The 14970-nt window shown below is 48.0% G+C and overlaps 1 protein-coding gene across 5 annotated transcripts in view; it reads left to right on the top strand.

Annotated features, from left to right (window-relative positions):
* The window catches only part of LOC119967141 (cytochrome b5 reductase 4), a 251919-nt gene that overhangs the window by 27258 nt on the left and 209691 nt on the right, over positions 1-14970 (top strand). For all 5 annotated transcript variants that reach the window (XM_038799281.1, XM_038799278.1, XM_038799280.1 and 2 more), the window contains exon 4: positions 9535-9619. In XM_038799281.1, the coding sequence (XP_038655209.1) occupies positions 9535-9619 (85 nt within the window). The remainder of the gene's footprint in view (positions 1-9534; positions 9620-14970) is intronic.

Below are 14970 nucleotides of genomic sequence, written 5' to 3' on the forward strand. Positions count from 1 at the left end.
CGATTTCGTCTGGTTGAAGGGTGTAGTCTGACAAGTTGACAATGGATTTCCCTGTATTGTTTTCGACTGTTGTACCGGGAGAAGCTTGATTGCTGCTGGTGGTGATGCCAAGTTTCTCAAGCTTCCTGTTCTTGGTGTGCATGTAGGTGGACAGCCAAGAGAGAGGCCATATTCTCAACTTGCGCTCAGGACACAGCAGACCAGCTGCGGAACACCGCCAAACAGATGAGACAGCAATACTATGCCACCTACATGCACACCAAGAACAGGAAGCTTGAGAAACTTGGCATCACCACCAGCAGCAATCAAGCTTCTCCCGGTACAACAGTCGAAAACAATACAGGGAAATCCATTGTCAACTTGTCAGACTACACCCTTCAACCAGACGAAATCGAAGTCCTCAGCAGAGGGCTCAATTTCTGCACCACCACCAAAATGGACCCCATCAGTCTCGCGGCAGATACGGAGGAATTCATCAGGCGAATGAGGCTCCGGGAATTCTTCCACAGACCCCAAGAGGCCGACAGCGAACCCAGGGACACGACCAATGAACCGGAACAGCAGACCGCGAGATCTGCAGTGCAGCAACCGAAAAGGAAAGAGTCAAATTGGACCCCTCCGGAAGGCCGCTGCCCTAGACTCGACATGTATGCTCAAGCCGTCAGAAGTCGTGTCAATGCCAGATTCATCACTCGCAATCACAAGGCAGCCTCAAACGTCACCCAAGCACAACGCAACGCCATCCACACTCTCAAGACCAACCGCAACATCGTCATCAAACCAGCAGACAAAGGAGGGGCCACCGTCATACTGAACAGAACAGACTACTGCAAAGAAGTATACCGACAACTCGACAACCAGGAACACTACAGGCAGTTACCCGCAGATCCAACCAAGGAACACATCCGCCAACTCAGCAGACTGATCAAGACCTTAGATCCAGACCTTCAGAACACCCTACGTGCTCTCATCCCACGTAATCCCCGCATTGGAGATCTCTACTGCCTCCCGAAAATACACAAGGCCAACACACCAGGCCGTCCTATCGTTTCAGGCAATGGGACCCTGTGTGAGAACCTCTCTGGCCACATCGAGGGCATCTTGAAACCCATCGTACAAGGTACACCCAGCTTCTGTCGCGACACGACGGACTTCCTACAGAAACTCAGCACCCATGGACCAGTTGAACCAGGAACATTCCTCGTCACAATGGATGTCTCGGCACTCTACACCAGCATCCCCCATGACGACGGCATTGCTGCAACAGCCTCAGTCCTCAACACCGACAACTGCCAATCTCCAGACGCAATTCTGCAACTCATCCGTTTCATTCTAGACCACAACGTCTTCACCTTCGACAACAAATTCTTCATCCAGACGCACGGAACAGCCATGGGGACCAAATTTGCACCTCAATATGCCAACATCTTCATGCACAAGTTTGAACAGGACTTCCTCACCACACAGGACTTTCAACCGATGCTATACACCAGATACATCGATGACATTTTTTTCCTTTGGACCCACGGCGAGACATCACTGAAACGACTACACGATGACATCAATAAGTTCCATCCCACCATCAAACTCACCATGGACTATTCTCCAAATTCAGTTCCATTCTTGGACACACTCGTCTCCATCAAGGACGGTCACCTCAGCACCTCGCTTTACCGCAAGCCCACAGATAATCTCACGATGCTCCACTTCTCCAGCTTTCACCCGAAACACATTAAAGAAGCCATCCCCTATGGACAAGCCCTCCGTATACACAGGATCTGCTCAGACAAGGAGGAGCGCAACAGACACCTACAGATGCTGAAAGATGCCCTCGTACGAACGGGATATGGCGCTCGACTCATTGATCGACAGTTCCACCGCGCCACAGCAAAAAACCGCACCGACCTCCTCAGAAGACAAACACGGGACACCACTGACAGAGTACCCTTCGTCGTCCAGTACTTTCCTGGGGCGGAGAAACTACGACATCTTCTTCGCAGCCTCCAACACATCATCAGCGAGGATGGACATCTTGCCAAGGTCATCCCCACACCCCCACTACTGGCCTTCAAACAACCGCGCAACCTCAAACAAACCATTGTTTGCAGCAAATTACCCAGCCTTCAGAACAGCAACCACAACACCACAAAACCCTGCCAGGGTAATCTCTGCAAGACATGCCAGATCATCGACATGGACACCACCATTACACGTGGAAACACCACCCACCAGGTACGCGGCGCATACTCGTGCGACTCGACCAATGTAGTCTACCTCATACGCTGCAGGAAAGGATGTCCCAAAGCGTGGTACATTGGCGAGACCATGCAGACACTGCGACAACGAATAAACGGACATCGTGCGACTATCAACAGGCAGGACTGTTCCCTTCCAGTTGGGGAACACTTCAGCAGTCAAGGACATTCAGCCTCTGATCTCCGGGTCAGCATTCTACAAGGAGGCCTTCAGGAGACGCGACAACGCAAAATTGCTGAGCAAAAACTTATAGCTAAGTTCCGCACGCATGAATGCGGACTCAACCGGGATCTGGGATTCATGTCGCATTACATTCGGCCCCCACCAACAAGCCTGGACTTGCAGAGGCCTACCGACTGAACTGGCTTGGGACAATTCACACCTCTTTAACCTGGAGTTACCTCTCTCTCTGCATCTTTGATGATTTGATTGCCTGCAGGTGCTCGCATTCCGGGGCATCTCTGACTGTGTCTATATAAACATTTCTGGAACAAGCCTTTCCATTCACCTGAAGAAGGAGCAGTGCTCCGAAAGCTCGTGTTTGAAACAAACCTGTTGGACTTTAACCTGGTGTTGTAAGACTTCTTACTGTGCTCACCCCAGTCCAACGCCGGCATCTCCACATCATGGCTATACTCTGTAAACATGTTCCCATCAAGTATCTCTGCAACTCTCTTTTGAATGTTACGGTTGAATCTGCTTCCACCATCCTTTAAGGTATGCAATTCAAATCACAACAACTTGCTGTGTGAAAATAATAATTCTCCTGATTTTTCCCAAACACCTTGAATCATTGCCCTTTGTTTATCAGCCTCTCTGCCATGGCAAACAGGCTCTTGTTATTTACTTTATCAAAACTTTTCATGATTTTGAACACTTCTGTCATATTTCCTCATAACCTCTGCTCTGAGAAAAATCCTAGCTCCTCCAGCCTCTCTACCTAACTAAATTCACTCATTCATCCTTCACCTGCTATCATTCTCGTCAATCTCCTCTGTCCTTTGCCTTTCCTAAAGTGTGGGGCAAGATTCTCTGGCCGCCCTGCAGTGTGTTTCTTGGCCGCAGGTGACGGCCCAACATTTGCCGGCGTCAGGATCTTCAGGTCCCGTCGCTGTCAATGGGGTTTCCCAGTGAATCCACCCCTCGCCGCTGGGAAATCCATGGCAGGGATGTGTTGTTGGCAGGACTGGAAGTTTCCATCGGCGTGAACAGCCAAAAGATCTCACCAGTAATCTACAGACCAACGTCAAATGGACAAAATCACCTTCTATCATAAGGTGGTTTTCCCCTTCATAAGGATGATGATGTCACCTGTTAACGCTGGAAAGAACATTTTCACCAACTCCTCAACTGAGAATCCACAGTCACAGCTGATACCCTTCAGACTATTGCCAAGTACCCTGTTGTAGAATACAGATATAGACCACCATTGATTGGAGAACTACAACATACAATCAAACGAATATATAGAACAACAAAGCATATGGCCCAGATGATATTCCAGATGAGGTCTTCAAAGCTGGCATATTTTGCTCACACCAAGACTCCATGCCCTCCATCCTCGAATTTCATTTTACAATCCATTTTATCACTTTCTTCTTCGTCATCCGACTCCACATCCTTTCCTTCCTTATCCTCTTCAGTATCTTCAGCATTGTCGAGGTCCTCACCAACAACACACCCATCCTTTCCTCCACTCATCAGGAACTTGACAAAAGACTCCAGTGTACTCTCGCCATTGAAATCTGTAATCATTCGCTCAGTGCTGGCAGGGATGTACTGGAGAGTGTGGAAACTGTGGATCTTCATAGACTCTATTTCATTGGCAGTTGCATCCATCTTCCCAATAACTATTTTATCATTATCTTTGTACTTTTCTCCTCTGACTTCAGGAATGGGAAAATTGGAATTACCTTCAAAAAGGTAGATAACTATTGAGCTATTTTCCTCTTGTCCATAGCAGTAGCTCACTCAGCTAAATCGCTGGCTTTTAAAGCAGACCAAGCAGGCCAGCAGCACGGTTCAATTCCCGTTCCAGCCTCCCCGGACAGGCGCTGGAATGTGGCGACTAGGGGCTTTTCACAGTAACTTCATTGAAGCCTACTCGTGACAATAAGCGATTTTCATTTTCATTTCATTTCATTCTCCTAAATCGCCTACTTTCGTTGGCTGCGAATATTCGTACAGAGACCCAATGTGGCTCCAGACCTTCCAGAGTAACCTTTGACATGGTATTTTTTACTGGACAAACTCGGTGGGGGGAGTTGAGAACTGCACCATGAACCTTTTTATTGCATTCGTTGAGCTCACCAAAGCAGGAAATTACGAGGCTCTGTGGATTGTGTTTCAAAGTTTCGGATGTCCAACAAACTCGATCAGAATCCTGCAGTTGATTCATGATGGAAGATCTGAACAGACTCATTCAAAATTCAGACCAGGTGCAAATAAGGCTGTGTGATAACCACCGTACTTCACAGTGGCTATTCACCTCATCAATGATCAGCTACCCTTTAGTGTCAATATTAAATATTGTCGAGATGGAAAATCTGTTAACTTCAGTTACCTCCATGCCATAACTAAACTGACCACCATGTTCTATAGTTTGCAGATGACTGCAGTGTCGTTCCCCACTCTGTATCTGAACAAAGAACAAAGAAAAGTTCAGCACAGGAACAGGCCCTTCGGCCCTCCAAGCCCGCGCCGACCATGTTGCCCGTCTAAACTAAAATATTCTCCACTTCCGGGGTCCGTATACCTTTATTCCCATCCTATTCAGGTATTTGTCAAGATGCCCCTTAAACGTCACTATCGTCCCTGCTTCCATCACCTCCTCTGGCAGTGAGTTCCAGGCACCCACTACCCTCTGTCTAAAAAATGTGCCTCGTACATCTTCTCTAAACCTTGCCCTTCGCACCTTAAACCTATGCCCCCTAGTAATTGACCCCTCTACCCTGGGAAAAAGTATCTGACTATCCACTCTGTCTATGCCCCTCATAATTTTGTAGACCTCTATTAGGTCGCCCCTCAACCTCTGTCGTTCCAGTGAGAACAAACCAAGTTTATTCAACCTCCCCTATAGCTAATGCCCTCCATACCAGGCAACATCCTGGTAAATCTCTTCTGCACCCTCTCTAAAACCTCCACATCCTTCTGGTAGTGTGGCAACCAGAATTGAACACTACACTCCAAATGCGGCCTAACTAAGGTTCTTTAAAGCTGCAATGTGACTTGCCAATTTTTATACTCAATGCCCCGGCCAGTGAAGGCAAGCATGCCGCATACCTTCTTGACTACCTTCTCTGCCTGTGTTGGCCTTTTCAGTGACCTGTGAACCTGTACACCTAGATCTCTCTGACTGTCAGTACTCTTGAGGGTTCTACCATTCACTGTATTAGACCTTCCAAAATGCACTACCTCACATTTGTCCGGATTAAACTCCATCTGCCATCACTCCGCCAAAGTCTCCAAGCAATCTAAATCCCGCTATATCCTCTGGTAGTCGTCATCGCTATCCGCAAACTTACTAATCAGACCAGTTACATTTTCCTCCATATCATTTATATATACTATGAACAGCAAAGGTCCCAGCATCGATCCCTGTGGAACACCACTAGTCTGGTTTGCAAACTACTCCTGATTTCTTCAATTCTGCATGCAAGAAACTTGGCCTGTCCTTGAATGTTGCCAAAGCACAACTCCCATCAGCCCACAACTGGTCAGCCAAATATTGCACTTCCCATATGTGTTGAAGGAAAGACTCTGGAATATGTTAAACACGTCCCATGGCTGCCACCTCTTTCAAAGGCCATCATTGAAACATCATTGGATCAGCTGAGCCAGCTCTGCCTTCTACGAATTAACAATAACAATAATAATAATAATCTTCATTATTATCACAAGTAGGCTGACATTAACACTGCATTGAAGTTACTGTGAAAATCCCCTTGTCGCCACATTCCGGCGCCTGCTCGGGTACACTGAGGAAGAATTCAGAATGTCCAATTCACCTAACAAGCACGTCTTTTGGGACTTGTGGGAAGAAACCGGAGCACCCGGAGGAAACCCAAGTAGACACGGGTAGAACGTGCAGACTCCGAACAGACAGTGACCGAAGCTGGGAATCGAACCTGGTACCCTGGTGCTGTGAAGCAACAGTGCTAACCACTGCTACCGTGAGTGTTTGACAACAAACACCTCCGCAAGTCAACTGAAGTCCTCGTGTACAGAGTAGTTATCATCACTACACTCCTGTATTGGAGTGAGACCCAGACTGTGCATCAGTGAGGCATACGAGCGCTGGAGAAATTCCATGGGCATTACTTTTGCTGCTCCGGATTGGATGGAAGGACCGTCCAACACACATTAGTGTCCTTCTTGAAGCCGAATTCGCAAGCATTCAGGCAAAACTCCTGCAGAATCAACTTCAAAGGACTAGACACTGTACCTGGATGGCTTAAAGTCAACTACCCTGCCAGGTCCTGGTTTCTCACCTCCCAAATGCCAATGTTCTGGGAAGAGCCAGGACGATGTTTCAAAGACACTGATGCTCTCCTTGAAGTGAGGCACCTTCACATGAGGTCAGCTTTAGATGAATGCACATTGCATTTGGCTCTACCACTGTTGAGGTCTATGGTAGAGAAGTGGTTATATTTCTCGGCTAGTAATCCAGCGGACTTCGATTTAGTTCCTGGAGTCCAAATCAGATAATGGGCAGCAAGACTCTGCTGCCAGTCCGTTGATATCTCTTTCTCACCCGCCCAGGTGGTGTGCCACTCTTGAAGGTCCTTCTTAAATGTATTTCCCCAGGTCTGCTTTGGCTAACTCCTCTTCCATCTGATAGTGTCCAGTCTACTGTTACTCTGGCAGGGCATACGTCCGGGAGGCCTGGATTAATAATCCATAGATTATGAGTTAAATTTCCAGCATGAAAGTTTGTGAATTTGAATTTTTGTTTAAAGTAAAAATCTGTAATCATAGTGTCACAGTATCTACAGTGCAGAAGGAGGCCATTTGGCCCATCGAGTCTGCACCGGCCCTTGGGAAGAGCACCCTACCTCCACCCTATCCCCGTAACCCAGTAACCCCACCTATCATGGCCAACACCTAACCTGCACATATTTGGACTGTGAGAGGAAACCGGAGCACCCGGAGGAAACCCACGCACACACGGGGAGAACATGCAGACTCCACACAGACAGTGACCCAAGCCGGGGATCGAACCTGGGACCCTGGAGCTGTGAAGTCACAATGCTAGCAAATGTGCTACCATGCTGGCATAGGCGAAAATGCTCATGAAGTTGTTGGTTGTGTTTACTGACTTCAGGCCGAGGTAATTGCCTTCTACATTGTACCTGTTTCTCCCATCCTCTGCATATGAAGTTTGCATACCACACTGCTTCACTGCCTTCTCAGCTACTTTCACGAGCTCTTCTGATTTAATGGCTTTCCCTATTTGAATTCATCTGTCAACCTGATTCACAGCCGACAGCACTGAAACGGGTTATTCCGTCCAATGAGTCTGTGCTGATGATCATGTTCCACCTCTGTGCCTCCTCGCACCTCTCTTCATCTAATCCCATCAATATATCTCTCTATTCATTATTTGCTAATCTTGCTTCTTTTTAAATGCAACTATGTTATTTTCCTCAAATACTCCTTGCAACATTGATTTCCACATCCTTCCCACTTTTAGGTGAAGACATTGGCCGGGGTTCCCCCCTAACTGGCGGGACGGGCAGTATCGGCGCCAAGGAGTGGTGTGAACCACTCCGGCGATGGGCCGCCCGGAAGATGCGGAATCCGCTGCACCTTCAGGGGCTAGGCCGGCGTCGGCAGGGTTGGCACCGCGCCAACTGGTGCCGAAGGGCTTGGTGCCACGCCAACCGGCGGCGAAGTGCCTCCATGGGCCGGCATGAGTTGGCACATGCACGGGAGCGCCAGCATGTGCTGGCGTGATCCCAGCACATGCGCAGGGGGGGTTGTTCTCCGCACCGGCCATGGAGGACATTTACAGCGGCCGACGCACTGGGAAAGAGTACCCCCATGGCACAGGCCCACCCGTGGATCGGTGGGCCCCGGTCGTTGGCCAGTGCACCGTAGATCCCCCCGCACCCCCCGAGGACTCCGCAGGCCTACTGCTGAGCCAGGTCCCGCCAGTAAGGACATTGTTTGATTTACACCGGCGGGACTGGCCGACAATGGGCGGCCACCCGGCCCATCGTGGAGTGGAGGATCGCCGGAGGCGGGGCAGTACCAACGACCCCCGACCGGCGTGATGCGATTCCCACCCCCTCCAAAAAACCGCCATCGGAGAATCCGGCAGCCGGCGTCGGGGCGGGTTTCACGCCCCCCCCCCCCCACCCCGGGCGATTCTCCAGCCCTATTCCCTATTGGAATTATTGGTGTCTGCCTCATATTTATGGGCCCTAATTTTAGTCTCCTCCACAAGTGGAAACATTTTCTGTACATCTATCTTATTAAATCTTTTCAGATTTTTGAAGACCTCTATTAGGTTACTCCTCAGTTTTCTATTTTCCACAGAAACTAATCCTGATCTGTTCAGCATATTCTCTCAGTTCTGGAAGTATTTTATGTGAATATTTTTTTTCATCTTTTCCAGTGCTTTTTTATTTTTTTCAAGTACAGATATGACCTTTTCCTTTCCTGGCTTTTTAAGTAAAATTTGCTTGTAGGAATTAAAACCTGGGGGAGGCAGGTTCGACCACCGGGGGAGGGTGCTCAAAAGGGGTCTGGCCTGCGATCGGTGCCCACCGATCGGCGGGCCAGCCTCTCTGAGAGATACACTCCTTTCCTCCGTCGTCCCGCAAGATCACTCCGACATTTCTTGCGGGCGCCCACGGGGAGGACGGCAACCGTGCATGCGCGGGTGAAGTCATTTTTACGCAGCGCCGCTTTTACGCGGCACCAGGGCCCAGCGCGTGTAAATGACGCGGCGCCGCTCTAGCCCCCCGGGGGTGGGATAATAGGGGCGATGAGCGGCCTCCGACGCCGGAGTGAAACACTCCAGTTTTCACTCTGGCGTCGGCACTTCGCTCCTGTTGGGAGAATCCCGCCCATGAACTTTGCACGTATTCCGCCCCCCTTCATTTTATTATGTTTGACGTAGCTTACATTTCAGTTTCCTTCAATGATAATCTGTCTTTTCTCCTTATTTCTGTGTATTTTCAGAATTTTGAAAAATGTGCTGAAACATAGTGCAGACAAATACATGTGAATCTTATTAAACCAGTTATTGTGACCGTTTTCTTCAAATTACAGATTCACAGCTGGGTCAACTCCGAATCCATGTTGAAGGAATGCCTTGTAGGAAGAATGGCTGCAAAGCCTAAAGCTCGCGCTAAAGGTAGTGTTGGTTTCTCGTTGTGCTAGAAATTGAACCATCCTCCAGTAAAGCCATGCGTAAAAGGAATGGAGCAAGTATGTTTTCTGTTTACTATTCGAAGCATTAAATTTTGGCACAAATTTCAAAGGGTGGGCCTAGGTAGGGTGCTCTTTCAGAGGGTTGGTGCTGACGTGATGGGCTGAATGGCCTCCTGCACTGGAGGGATTCTATGATTCTAATGAGGCAATTTCTTTTCCAAAGTACTGTCTACCTTCAGCATTTCACTGGCAAAAACCTGTTCCACGGATTGCTCAAAATATACTACAAGGGTATTAATCAAGAACTCTTGTTTAATTTGCCGTTCTCTGGTTCTGATTGCTTCACATATGCATAAACAAAAATGTAACAATTAAAGAGATCAAGGGCAGAATTTTATAATCTTTACACCAAGTGCTGGCTCAGGCGAGAACACCGTCATGCAGCTCGCCGGCTACACAACAGGCAGATAATCCAGAATCTGGTGGAAAATGAAATCTCCATCATCCACCTCTCTCCATTGACATGGGAGCTCCGCCAGCGATTCATGATGTTTGACTCTCACTTGAGTACCCATGTCACCATTTGAGCCTGTGGCAAGGGGGGGGGGGGCTAAAAATCCCGGCCACAGTCAATTTTGGAAACATAGCTGCGACCATTATCAAAAGTCTAATTGCCTGATTAGCTCACCAAAATGAATATAACTATAGATCTCCTCCATCTTCAGCAATGCTGTCGTGGTATTGTTGCTGGACTAGCATTCCAAAGGGGCAGGGTAATGATCTGGGGACCCAGGTTCGATTCCCTCACGGCAGGTGCTGGAATTTAAACTTAATAAAATATCTGCAATTAAAAGTCTAATGATGACCATGCCACGATTGTGGTAAAAACCCATCTGGTTCACTAATATCCTTCAGGGAAGGAAATCTGTGATCCTTACCTGGTCCTTACCCTCTTGCTGATTGCATGTACTGTCCACCATCAGCTGATGAATCAGTACTCCTCCATGTTGAAACACCACTTGGAGGAAGCACTGAGGGTGGCAAGGGCACAGAATATGCTCTGGGTGGGGAATTCAATGTCCATCACCAAGAGTGGCTCAGTAGTACCAGCACAAACCAAAGTGATCAGGCCCTAAAGGACATTGCTGCAAGACTGGGACTGCAGCAGATGGTGAGGGAACCAACAGAGGGAAAAACGGACTTGACCTCATCCTCACCAATCTGCCTGCTGCAGATGTATCTGTCCATGACAGTATCGGTAGAAGTGACCACCGCACAGTCCTTCTGGGGATACTCTATCGTGTTCTGTGGCGCTGCCACAGTGTCAAAAGGGATAGACTTGGAACAGATGTAGCAACTGAAGACTGGGCATCCATGAACCGCTGTGGGCCATCAGCAGCAGCAGAATTATATTCAACCATAATTTGTAACCTCATAACGCGGCATATTCCCCACTCTACCATTGCCACCAAGCCAGGGGATCAACCCTGGTTCAATGAAGAATGCAGGAGAACGTGTCAGGAGCGACATCAGACATACCATAAAATGAGGTGTCAACCTGGTGAAGCTGCAACACAGGACTACTTGTGTGCCAAACAGCATCAGCAGCAAGTAAGAGAAAGAGCAAAGCGATTCCACAACAAACTCATTAGATCTAAACTCTGCGTTCCTGCCACATCCAGCCGTGAGTGGTTGTGGACAATTAAACAACTCACCGGAGGAGGAGGCTTCACAGATATTTATATTTTGATGGAATGGGGCATTGCCACAGGCCCTCCAAGCAATACTCCGGTCTGGACTGACCGAGGTACCGACGGGGTGGTTCTGACTCAGTCCGCGGCCGCCTTTGCTGGGGCAGCGATCGGGCAGATCGGATGAAGCGGCGCGGGGCCGATCGGGGGGAGGGGGGGGCCTCGTTCTTAGTGCTCGTCCGCAGTCCCAGTCCGCCATGGCGCTTGGCGGGGCCGCTGGAGGTCGCCGCCGTGCACATGCGCGGACTCGGAACCAGAAATGCAGGGGCCCGTATCTGCAGCCACAGATGCGTGAAGCTCGGGTGCCTGCTAGCCCCCTGCAGGTAAATGAATCGCTCTATATTTTTTTCAAGAAAGTCTGGACTAAAATATAGAACATAGAACAGCACAACACAGAACAGGCCCTTCGGCCCTTGATGTTGTGCCGAGCATTGTCCGAAACCAAGATCAAGCTATCCCACTCCCTGTCATTCTGGTGTGCTCCATGTGCCTATCCAATAACCGCTTGAAAGTTCCTAAAGTGTCCGACTCCACTATCCCAGCAGGCAGTCCATTCCACACCCGACCACTCTCTGAGTAAAGAACCTACGTTGGTCATCTCTCCTATATCTCCCAACCTGAACCCGTGTCATGCTCCTCGTGTGCGATGTGGGAGCTCAGGGACACATCCACTGTCCCTGGCTCCTTCACGTGCAAGAAGTGTGTCCAGTTGCAGCTCCTGTTAGACCGCTTGACGGCTCTGGAGCTGTGGATGGACTCACTTTGGGGCATCCGCGATGCTGAGGACTTTGTGGATAGCACATTTAGTGAGTTGGTCACACTGCAGATGAAAGTTACTGAGGGAGATAGAAAATGGGTGACCAAAAGACAGAGCTCGAGTAGGAAGGCAGAGCAGGTGTTCCCTGCGGTCATCTCCCTGCAAAACAGATATACCGCTTTGAATACTGTTGAGGGAGATGGCTCACCAGGAGAAGGCAGCAGCAGCCAGGTCATGGCACCGTGGCTGGCTCTGCTGCGCAGCAGGGCAGGAAGAAGAATGGCAGGTCCATAGTGATAGGGGACGCATTCGTAAGGGGAATAGACAGGCGGTTCTGCGGATGCAATCGAGACTCCAGGATGGTATGTTGCCTCCCTGGTGCAAGGGTCAAGGATGTCTCGGAGCAGCTGCAGGACATTCTGGGGGGGGGGGGGGGGGGGGGGGGGGGAGAGAGGGTGAACAGCCAGTTGTCGTGATGCACATAGACACCATGATATAGGTAAAAAAAACGGGACGAGGTCCTACAAGCTGAATTCAGGGAGTTACAAGTTAAACTAAAAAGTAGGACCTCAAAGGTAGTAATCTCAGGATTGCTACTAGTGCCACGGGCTAGTCAGAGTTGGAATGTCAGGATAAATAGGATGAATGCGTGGCTCAAGAGATTGCGCAAGAGGGAGGGATTCAAATTCCTAAGCATTGGAACCGGTTCTGGGGGAGGTGGGACCAGTACAAACCGGATGGTCTGCACCTGGGAAGGACTGGAACCAATGTACTAGGAGGGGTGTTTGCTAGAGCTGTTGGGGAGGGTTTAAACTAATGTGGCAGGGGGATGGGAACCAATGCAGGAAGTCGGAAGGTAGTAAAACAGGGACAGAAAAAAAAGCAGGAAGGGGGAAAGATTAAGGCAGAGAAGCCACAGTCAAAAATCAAAAAAGGCGATAGTACAAGGTACAGTGACTGAGGGGAGCTCAGTGAATAGGCCCAGTAACACTAAAAGGAATAAAACGGGAAGTAAAAACATAAATGGTTAGCGATGCGGCAGGTTGTTACATGAAGATATGGGTTCAACAACCAGGAAAATTAGGAGAAAAGTTAAGAGGAAATATAACTTAGGAGAGGTTACTGATCGAGGTGTTAAGATTCAAAACAGAGGTATAAAAGCCAACATAAGTGTACTTTACCTGAATGCTCGTTGTATTCGGAATATGGTAAATGAGTTGATGGCACAAATCATCGTGAATGACTATGATTTAGTGGCCATTACTGAAACATGGTTAAAGGATGGTCAAGACTGGGAGTTAAATATTCTATGGTATCAAACTATTCGGAAGGACAGAGTGGATGATAAAGGAGGTTGTGCAGCTCTGTTATTTAAGGATGACATCCGGGCAATAGAAAGGAATGACATTGGTGCTATGGAGGATAAGGTTGAATCCATTTGGGTGGAAATCAGGAAATGTAAGGCGGAAAAGTCACTGATAGGAGTAGTCTATAGGCCACCAAATCGTAACATTATGGTAGGGCAGGCAATAAACAAAGAAATAACTGATGCATGTAGAAATGGTACAGCAGTTATCTTGGGGGATTTTAATCTACATGTCGATTGGTTTAACCAGGTCATTCAAGGCAGCCTTGAGGAGGAGTTTATAGAATGTATCCGCGATAGTTTCCTAGAACAGTATGTAATAGAACCTATGAGGGAACAAGCGGTCCTAGATCTGGTCCTGTGTAATGAGACAGGATTGATTAATGATCTCATAGTTAGGGATCCTCTTGGAAGGAGCGATCACAATATGGTGGAATTTAAAATACAGATGGAGAGTGAGAAGGTAAAATCAAACACTAGTGGTTTGTGCTTAAATAAAGGAGCTTACAATGGGATGAGAGAAGAGCTAGCTAAGGTAGACTGGGAGCAAAGACTTTATGGTGAAACAGTTGAGGAACAGTGGAGAACCTTCCAAGTGATTTTTCACAGTGATCAGCAAAGGTTTATACCAAAAAAAAGGAAGGACGGTAGAAAGAGGGAAAATCGACCGTGGATATCTAAGGAAATTAAGGAGAGTATCCAATTGAAGGAAAAAACATACAAAGTGGCAAAGATTAGTGGGAAACTAGAAGACTGGGAATTTTTTAGGGAAACAGAAAGATACTAAAAAAGCTATAAAGAAGAGTAAAATAGATTATGAGAGTAAACTTGCTCAGAATATAAAAACAGATAGTAAAAGTTTCTACAAAGATATAAAATAAAAAAAGAGTGGCTAAGGTAAATATTGGTCCCTCAGAGGATGAGAAGGGAGATTTAATAATGGGAGATGAGCAAATGGCTGAGGAAATGAACAGGTTTTTTGGGTCAGTCTTCACAGTGGAAGACACAAATAACATGCCAGTGACTGATAGAAATGAGGCTATAACAGGTGAGGACCTTGAGATGATTGTTATCACTAAGGAGGTAGTGATAGGCAAGCTAATGGGGCTAAAGTTAGACAAGTCTCCTGGCACTGATGGAATGCATCCCAGAGTGCTAAAAGAGATGGCTAGGGAAATTGCAAATGCACTGGTGATAATTTACCAAAATTCACTAGACTCTGGGGTGGTCCCGGCGGATTGGAAATTGGCAAATGTGACACCACTGTTAAAAAAGGAGGTAGGCAGAAAGCAGGTAATTATACGCCAGTAAGCTTAACTTCGGTAGTAGGAAAGATGCTGGAATCTATCATCAAGGAAGAAATAGCGAGGCACCTGGATGGAAATTGTCCCTTTGGGCAGACGCAGCATGGGTTCATAAAGGGCAGGTCGTGCCTAAATAATTGAGTGGACTTTTTTAAG

The sequence above is a fragment of the Scyliorhinus canicula genome, chromosome 6, assembly GCF_902713615.1.
Source record: "Scyliorhinus canicula chromosome 6, sScyCan1.1, whole genome shotgun sequence".
NCBI classification, from domain to species: Eukaryota; Metazoa; Chordata; class Chondrichthyes; order Carcharhiniformes; family Scyliorhinidae; genus Scyliorhinus; species Scyliorhinus canicula.